Source organism: Theobroma umbraticum, unplaced genomic scaffold (assembly GCF_002168275.2).
Source record: "Theobroma umbraticum cultivar Fairchild unplaced genomic scaffold, ASM216827v3 scaffold_20.0, whole genome shotgun sequence".
Taxonomy (NCBI): Eukaryota; Viridiplantae; Streptophyta; class Magnoliopsida; order Malvales; family Malvaceae; genus Theobroma; species Theobroma umbraticum.
Window position 1 is genome coordinate 4312546 of NW_018397266.1, and position 8913 is coordinate 4321458.

General features: G+C 37.4%; 2 protein-coding genes across 4 annotated transcripts in view; both read left to right on the forward strand.

The window, feature by feature from the left end:
- The first annotated feature begins 2430 nt into the window (after positions 1-2430).
- Positions 2431-7154, forward strand: LOC110423557 (eukaryotic translation initiation factor 4B2-like). The gene is given in 9 exon segments (XM_089784748.1): positions 2431-2995; positions 2998-3029; positions 3031-3202; positions 3205-3234; positions 3237-3434; positions 3437-3685; positions 3688-3886; positions 5903-6316; positions 6777-7154. Coding segments are annotated over 9 exon segments (1563 nt in total). The 5' UTR covers positions 2431-2751; the 3' UTR covers positions 6802-7154.
- Positions 7155-7288: 134 nt separating this feature from the next.
- Positions 7289-8913, forward strand: part of LOC110423558 (GDSL esterase/lipase At3g27950-like) — a 3439-nt gene continuing 1814 nt past the window's right edge. For 2 of the 3 annotated variants that reach the window (XR_016351712.1, XM_021437784.2), the window contains exons 1-3: positions 7289-7721; positions 7854-7972; positions 8359-8644. Coding sequence is in view for 2 of the 3 variants with exons in the window: in XM_021437784.2 (XP_021293459.2) it covers positions 8386-8644 (259 nt within the window). In the remaining variant the exon portion in view is untranslated. The other variant, XM_089784750.1, reaches the window with a different exon arrangement.

An 8913-nucleotide genomic window follows, 5' to 3' on the forward strand; every position in this document is an offset into this window, starting at 1 on the left:
GCATTAAGCCATTAACTGGTTGTATATTTTGTCACAACACTCTTGTCTATACCAGCATAAACTGTGTTTAATTGTACTAATTGTTTAATTTTTTTCTAACCTATCCATAATTATTGTTTCATTCAACCATACATTGTAATTCTTACTGATATGAATAATAATAATAATTATATATATATAAAAACAAGTAATAGACAAAAAAAAAATTGAGGGCGCCAAACCTTATTTACAATTTGTTGGATTGTTGGGTTGCTTGGGAATGGATTGTATACAATTGCTTTTATAAATACATTCCATATTTAAAACACTAAATAATAAATCATGAAATTAATTTAATTCAAATTTATTACTAGCTCAAGTCAATTTCTATTAATTGGGTTTGACTTTTATTTTTGAAAAATAAATTTTATTAAAACTAGAGTTTATGCCAACTGAAATCTTTATACAAAGAGTCAAAAACTTCTTTTAGCATATAATAATTGGTTCGTGTTTGATCATAAATCATATAATTATAAAATAACTACCACTTTAATTCTTATGGTAATTTCTCAATCTTAAGTTGAGTTTAAAAAAAAAAGAGAATTAACTTCTTACCCTCTACCCCAAAAGAGCCCGAATTTAATAAAAAAAAACTCAGTATTATGCCTAAGCCTCTGTCACTCCCTTATACTATTTTCCTTTAGCCATTAAAAACTATTTTCATTTATTACTTTTCATTATATCTATTAGACCAACATTTACATGTATGTAATCTTGTGATTAAAAATATTATTATAAAGTAATTTAGAGAAAAGTATTTATTTTATTTATTATAATTTTTTAGATTCATTTTTAATATTTTGTAATATTGATTTATTTAAAAAAATATAATATAAATAAATATATACAAACAAAAAAAATAAAAAATTTGTTAAATTCGATTTTTAAAAATTAAACTGAATTAACCGAATTAATTCAGTTTTAATTAATTCGTTAGTTATATAGTTCAATTTGATTTTGATTATTTTTAATTAAGAGTTCAATTAATTTGATTATTAAATATTTAATAATTAAACTAATCGAAGTAACCGTTTATACACTATTACTTTTTATGTATTCCCAGTACTTTCTCTCTCAATTACAAGAACCTCTTTACGTACATGAAACAGGCTGCAGTTTTCTTTGCATTCAATGCTGTGACCAAAAACTACCTCCTCACAAGTTGAGTTGTAATAAGAAGACTCCAACAAAGTACGTAGCTGTGGCACATCTTTAATAACTTTCCACTCGAGGCTGTGGCTCCTCTCAGAAGCTTCATAGGGTCATAGCAGAACGGGATGGCTATTGGCTAACAAGTAGTAATGGAATTTGACCAAGTGGGTGTCATGTCACACTTGGATCCAGGCAAAAGTCAAAACCTCCAAAATTCCTAGCCAAAGGAAAAAGCTCCAATTACTTGGAAGAGATGGCCAACAATTTTCTCCTATGCTGGCGCATAAACACGGCCAAGAGGCAGAGGCAGAGGCAGAGGGGCCTAAAATTTCTGACTTTCGAGTAATGTTTTGCTGCCTATAAAACGTTCATATTATTTGACTTCCCATTGACAGACTTTTTGATCATTTGGAAGACTAAAGTGGCTGGAGTCGTTTTGGAATTGCACTTTCGGTTGATTCTTAGGTCCAGTTTTTCTGGATTTAAATGTGAACCCAACCTCGATATGAGGCCCTGCCCATAAATGATTTTGCCCAGAAATTCAATTCAAGCTATTAACTTAACAACAAAGCAGTTGTTAAGTAACCCATAGCATGATCTTCAGAGGCGAGTTAATCGACCTGCACTTGTTGATCTTGATCCAGTTTTTTGTTTTTATAAGAATATAAAATTGAAAAATAAGAAAGAAAAGGGTGGGAATGGAAGAAACTTATTAATATTGGATTATTTTCATTTGTGGTAACAGAGGTTGAAAATAGAGGAAAAATATACAAAAGAAAATATGTCAATGTGAATAAAACGAGAATGAGTATTTTTTTTAATTTTTCTCAATCACGAAACGATTGTATTTTATCAATCTAAGAAATGTGTAAGTAAATACACTTGTCTTGCTATTTCTTCCATAAAAGAAAGAAATCCCTAATCTTTATTGACTTATACTAATATTAATCAGTTGAATAAATATAATTTAGATTGGCTAATTTTGACATCATATTTTGGACCCTTTGCCTCCATAAAGAAAAGAGCTTCCCTAAAACACAGGAAATCAGAGAAAAGGCCAGATTCTCAAGACCATCCATCCCTACCGTCCAAAACCAACAAGTCAAAGTAGTACATGGGCTCCACCTTAAATGGGCTACACACTACACCCACAATACCATATATTCCAAGAACTCCTTCACTCTCCCTCAGTGGACCGTGCAATTCACTTCCCTTCCTGCGCGTTACTACCATTATATTTTACTCCACTGCCTCTCTCTCTCTCTCTCTCTCTCTCTACAAAACGCATTGGGCTCAGATGTTTTGATTTATTTTCTTCAACTACAGTTTTCTCACACACACACAAAAAAAAAAAGGAAAAAACAACTGTAACCCGCTCTTAACTTCTTCGCATGCAATCGGAGCTCCGGCTCCCTTAACGGAGCCCCAGCTCAATTATCTCATTTCCCTCTCTTTTAGATCTCTGTCCCATTTCCTCTCTTGTTTTTTTCCCCAGATCTCAACTGAACCAAACAACCAAAAAAAGGAAACAAAAGACGCATATTATAAAATTTTTCAAAAATGTCGAAACCCTGGGGTGGCATCGGCGCGTGGGCCGCCGAGGCCGAGCGAGAAGAAGCTGAGGAGCGTGAAGCTGCGGAAGCCGCAGCCGCTGCGGCATCTGCTGCCCTCACTGCTGAGTCGCAGAGTTTTCCTAGCCTAAGGGAAGCTGTTAGCGCGAAGACTAAGAAGAAGAAAATGACTCTCTCCGAGTTCACCATGGGGACTTATTCGTCGTCCGGCGGCGGCGCTAGGGTAACGGAATACACAGGCTGACACCCGAAGAGATGATGCTCCTACAACCCGACCAAGGAACGGTCCGCCGAGGAAATGCAGTATGGGCGTCTCGGAGGTGGGTTTCCGTCTTATGGGAGGTCCGGTACGCCTGCGGGTCGGGTTATGCGTGACCGTGAGGATAGCGACGGGTCATGGGGCTCCGGAAGGAGGGCGTACGGAGGTTTTGATGAAGAACGACGGGTCCGCCTTCTAGGGTTTCTGATTACGATCCCCGTCGCTGCGCGATGAGGTGGACAATTGGGCAATGGCTAAGAAAGCAACTCCTTCGTTTGATTCGGGCAGGCAAAATCGATACGGTGGGCTTGGAACTGGAGGTGGAGGTGGAATGTCTAGGGCCGATGAGGTTGATAATTGGACGGCTGGGAAACGGCCAATTCCAGTTCGATCTTCAACGTTTGGTTCCGGTTTCGTGACTCTGGACCTGAGCCTGATAGATGGACCCGAGGTGGTGGTGGTGGTGGGGGTGGATTCCTAGAGGAAAGGCCTAGATTAGTTTTGGATCCACCGAGAGGGGAAGTGAATGAGCCAGTAGTTAAAACGAATAAGCCGAATCCTTTTGGCGAAGCGAGGCCCAGGGAAGAGGTGTTGGCAGAGAAAGGATTGGATTGGAAGACGCTGGATTCTGAGATTGAGGCAAAGAAGGTAACTAGTAGGCCTACCGCGCACACTCTAGTAGGCCATCGAGTGCACAATCCAGCAGGTCCGAGGGTCCCCAGCAGCAAGGGATTGAAAATGTAGTGAAGCCGAGGCCAAAGGTGAATCCATTTGGGGATGCTAAGCCTAGAGAAGTTTTGCTGGAAGAACGAGGTCAGGATTGGCGTAAGATTGATCTTGAATTGGAACGTCGCAGGATGGAAAGGTTTCCATTTCATTTCTGTATTCATTTTGTTCATAATTTATTGCCAAATGGTTTTGGTGGAATCTTTTAGAATTGCTTTTGTTCTGTTTCCTTTAATGTTATTATTTATGATGGTTTTGAAGATGCTTTAGTGCTCAGCATATTTGCTGCAGTAAATTGCCTTATCTGTTTCTACATTGCTGTTATTGCAGATTCTTTTATTCTCCATAATTAGTGCGTATATTATGTTGTCTATTAAGCAATCCTATGTTTCTATGACTTTGAAATTAATGTGGAACAGTTCAAATATCATATGAAGAATATTATTTAAGGATGGGCCTAGATTTATGAATCATGTTGCTTTAAACCTAGAAAATGTAATTGTTCCCTATTGTTTTTTTCCCTTAAAATAGTTTTGTTCTTTTTGGTGGAGGCATGAATATTTTCTTGGAACCACTAAATCATTGGCCATTTTCTGATTGCTGCCGTGAATTTTGTGTAGCATGTGAGTTTTTCCAGTATCATATAAAAAATTAAACAATTCCTTTATATCTGTTCTCTATAGAGTGTTGAGTTGTTCTTAAGGGGGTGTTTTGGTATTGTGTAAGATCAATAGTTCATGCATTGCGTGCCTCTCTATCCTGCTGCGAATTGAGTTGTTTTAGAGTCGTTCTTCAATTTTTTTTTCTGTGGGGTGGGGGGGAGTTCGAGGAGACTTTTGGAGTTGTTTGAGCTTATATCTTTATTAGACAACACAGAACTGATAAGTTGCTGGTCTAGCTGCAAACAACTGAATTTACTTAACAGATTATTTACTGATTGAGCAGATTTTTTTTAAAGTGAGTATGGTTGCTGAAGCGCTTGATGGTGGAGTCTAGGGTTCCATCTTAGAAACTATTAATGGATTATGTGTGAGTTCTCAACAGATGTTAGGTTTCTGAATCAAGCTTGAGCGGCTTTTTCATGCATTAAAACCGAATTTGCTGTTGAATTTTAAAAAGAGTTTTTCAGTTATGAATTTGAAATATTTTCTTGGTTTTGGTACCACAAGTATTGGGGCTTGTTGAATAAAAAACTACGGCCAATTACTTTTTTTTTTCTTTCTTTTTTGGTGGGTTAGTGGAGTATAATAACCTTTTTCTTTCCTTTCTGGTCGGCCAGGGGATTCCTTTTATTTCTGTCTTCTTGACAGCTAAGTTTAGCCATGTTCCCAAATTTACATACATTTACCAAATAGGAAATGTTATAATTTTGATGTGGATGGGCATGCTTTTGGTCTAATATCTTTGCCACTTGATTGCCTTCTGCTGCAGGAAGTGAACACATATACACAATCCTTAACACTCTTCATAAGTCATTTGTAAATGAGATTACCCTGAGATTAATGTGGTGCACATGTAGGTAGCATATGCACCATTAGTCACATAGGAAACTTTACCTATAAACATTACATTTTGTTCCTTTTTAGTCCAAGACTAAGGCAGGATGAGTACTACCCTTTCCTCCCATTGTAGCACTTTGTTCAATCACTCTTCCACACGTCTTTGCTTCTTTAAAGTTCTTTAAGTACTTATTTATTTTAGGTTTCATACCTTTTTTTTTGTCACTCCAGCTGAAACGATGTTTTTTTTATGTGTATATGTGCTCGTTTTAAAATTTTGTGTGATATGTCAAGTTGTGTGCTTCCTTTATTTATCCTTATTTATCTTGGAGTTACCTTTAAACCAACATCATCTTTAATTCTTCTGCCAGATAATTTATGCATCATAGTTATAAGGTGTTACTTCATCAATTTTCTTTGTGACTTTCTATTGTTCTGTAGTAATAGAATGCTTTGTTTTGTCGGCGTGACTGCACATTCTTTCTGGTTTCCTTTGTAAGGTTGTCATCTAGATGATTTCAGATGCCCCAATCATTTTTTGTGTTTGCACACAATTGTTTCTCAATTCCCTTTTGTTCATATCTTGCTTGCAAGCAACTTTTGAATATATTGGCCCACCATTGTGTTCTTCATTTCTGATGAGAGAAATGTTTCAGGCCAGAAACAGAGCAGGAAAAGATATTGAAGGAAGAAATAGATAATCTAAAGAAGGAGATTGAGAAAGAATCAATATCAAAAGTAGAACCTGCTGGAGGCCAACCTACTTTACATGACACACTGCTTCACAAAGAAAGGGAATTAGGGATACTTATCCGAGATTTGGATAACAAAGTTAGATTTGGGCAGAAAGCTGTTGAAAGGCCTGGTTCTGGAGCTGGCAGGGTTGGCAGCTTACCTGATAGACCACCTTCTCAGTCTGGGTCTATTGATGGATCTAGAGGTGTGGACTTCATGGATAATAGGCCTAGATCTCGTGGTACTGCTGATGCATGGACAAGGCCTGGTGATGACCGAAGAGGATTTCAGGGTGGCAAGGATAGAGGTTTCCTGGGAAACAGAGATTTGGACAGGTAAGGATATAACATGTTACCAGTTTATTCTCTCATGCCTTTCCGCTCCTCCTTTCTGCAGTCTTCATGGAAAACTTTGCATCCTTAGCTGAGTAATTTGTTTCTCTGGTGCCCGCCTTTTTCTCACTTTGTAGATATAATGAATAGGAGAATTTGTGAGTTTTAGGAGAGTGCATTGGTATATTAAGGTGGCCTTTTCTGGCAGATTGATGCTGTTTTTTTTCCCTTTTTTTTTTTGAGAAAAAAAAAAGAAATGAAGTATTTACCATTGTTTTCATTCTATCCAATTCCATCTGTATATCATATTTTGAAATGGTTAACTAAATATTGGCTTGTGTTGTTCTTTCATTTCATTAGTGATGCTGTTTTGCCCATTGTAATGTGTTAAGAGTGCGCATGTCTGCTCTTAATATTTAGACTAGTCAAATGGCTAATAACATTATGTTGCTTTAAATGGCAGGTCCAGGTCAAGGGAGAGATGGTGAAGTGTAATTGGCAATTGATTTGTTAAATTCTATCCTCTACTTTTGACCTCTTGGACCAATAATATTTTGTCTTCTCACTTCTTATTAATTGTTCTCGTCTTTTTGCTCTGGTAAAGTGGGGCAAGGATTCTGGAGTATTGGAACACGGAACTCAGCGTTAATCTATTGTTACATCTTGAAACTATGTAAAATGGCCTTTCCACCGCTCTTCCTCTTTTTGGCTTTTTTGTTTTATTTTATTTTTTTTACCCCTAGGACTCAAATTTGATTTAGCAGACAAATGTGGGATTCACCAGTTTATTTTTGAGGATCCTTTGGAATGTTATATAGATAATCTGGTGTATTGTTCCTGAGGTTGAGTTTGTTAGTGAATTATTATTCCCACTGTTTTGCTTTTGGTGTGTGAGTGACATGATTGAGGTGGAAACTGTGGACTATGGTTTCCCTTGAAAGAAAGAAAGAAGAAATTAGTTTTAAAACAAAATTCCCAACTTGCTCATACTACATTTTGATCAGGGGTTGGCGTTGGGACTCTGTCTATGAACATGCGAGGGAGGACAAAATAAATGCCTTTGAAATGATGAAAAAGAGCCTCTAGAAATGAATTTGTTTTCATTTTCATTTGCACTACAGTTTGTTTCATGTTTTATTACTTATTTGATTATTTGCATTGTTAATTCATGCTGGATATACACTTATAAATAACGAAATGCTTAATTCATTGGGTTTACAATCAAAGCAAAACATGGACACAAAGGCTTTAGGAATTCAATTCGCTTTAGAGCTACAAACGTTTTATATTGCCCAACAATGGATCGAAAACGGAATCCGAATGAGAGTGCTCCTTTCCTTTCGAGACCTCATGTGGTTTGGCGTTGAAAAGTAGAAACAACTCAACGCCCAATTGGCGACCTTCTCAGGTTTCCTTCCTTTACTACTACGCCAACTTGTATTCTTTACTTGACAAACGACATTATCTTGTCTATTGTCTTTGGTATACTGCAATATGTAATAGTAACCCAGAATTTGTCTGATGCATTTGGCTTCCCCAGGTCCAAAATGAAGATGGTCAACTTCTTTAAGTATGGACTATGGACTATGGACCCCCCCTGCATCTCAATGAACAACTACTAGAGTTTTTTCCCCTCAAAGGATCTTGCCCTTGCCAAAGGTACAGTCTCTAATTTCCCGTCTAATCTTCTAATCCTTTGATTCCTCTCTGAGCCTGTGAATGCGGTGTGTATTTTTTCTCATCTTCTGCTCCGATGAACCTCTAGTCATTTTGCGTCTCTGAGAACTATCTTCATCTTAAGAACTAAAGCTGTCAATGTGGCGGCATCAATTTAGGCTTTTCCTCTGTTCACTGTTTCTAATCATATTCTTCTCTGTAACTGAATATAAAAATCCACAAAATCAATGATCTTTTCCAACTGGGTATTACATCTGTTATTAAGTTATAGGTTGATCCTCCTTCTCACTGTGCCACAATGCTCCGTATTAGCTGCTAAAAGTTTACTGTAACTGGTTTATCTGATATTGCTTCTTTTTTTGTTAAAGATCTGATAGATTTTGGGAAACCCTTCCATGGACTGTGGAAGCCTTACCAGTATTAGCAAAAGGGGGACTGTAATGGCAATGGCAATCGGCATGTCACTTGTGGCTTCGTTAGTCGGTTCATCTTGTGGTTGTCATTTTTCAGCAATTTACACATTGGGTGATTCAAACTCTGACACAGGAAGTGTCTCAGCAACATTTGGTCGGGTTCCTCCTCCTTATGGCGAGACCTTTTTTGGTAGGCCTTCTGGTCGGTATTCTGATGGGCGTCTGATCATCGATTTTATGGGTAACCGTGGCTTATTCAGTTGACATTTCTCTGAGTCAAGTTTGAAGTTTTGTGAAAGTTTGATTGCAGCTATAATAGGAGGAAAATTGCCCACATGTTGATAGATGGTTGGGAACTAAGCTCAAATTATGACCATTTCGACTGTATGTTCATTCAGGAAAGAGCCTGCTTTGATATTACAAAGTCAACTTTTGGTTAAAGCCATCTCACCATGTCATGGAACTCTTTTGGTTCTTTTTGTACCTCCATAGATGAGATGATCTCTTCAA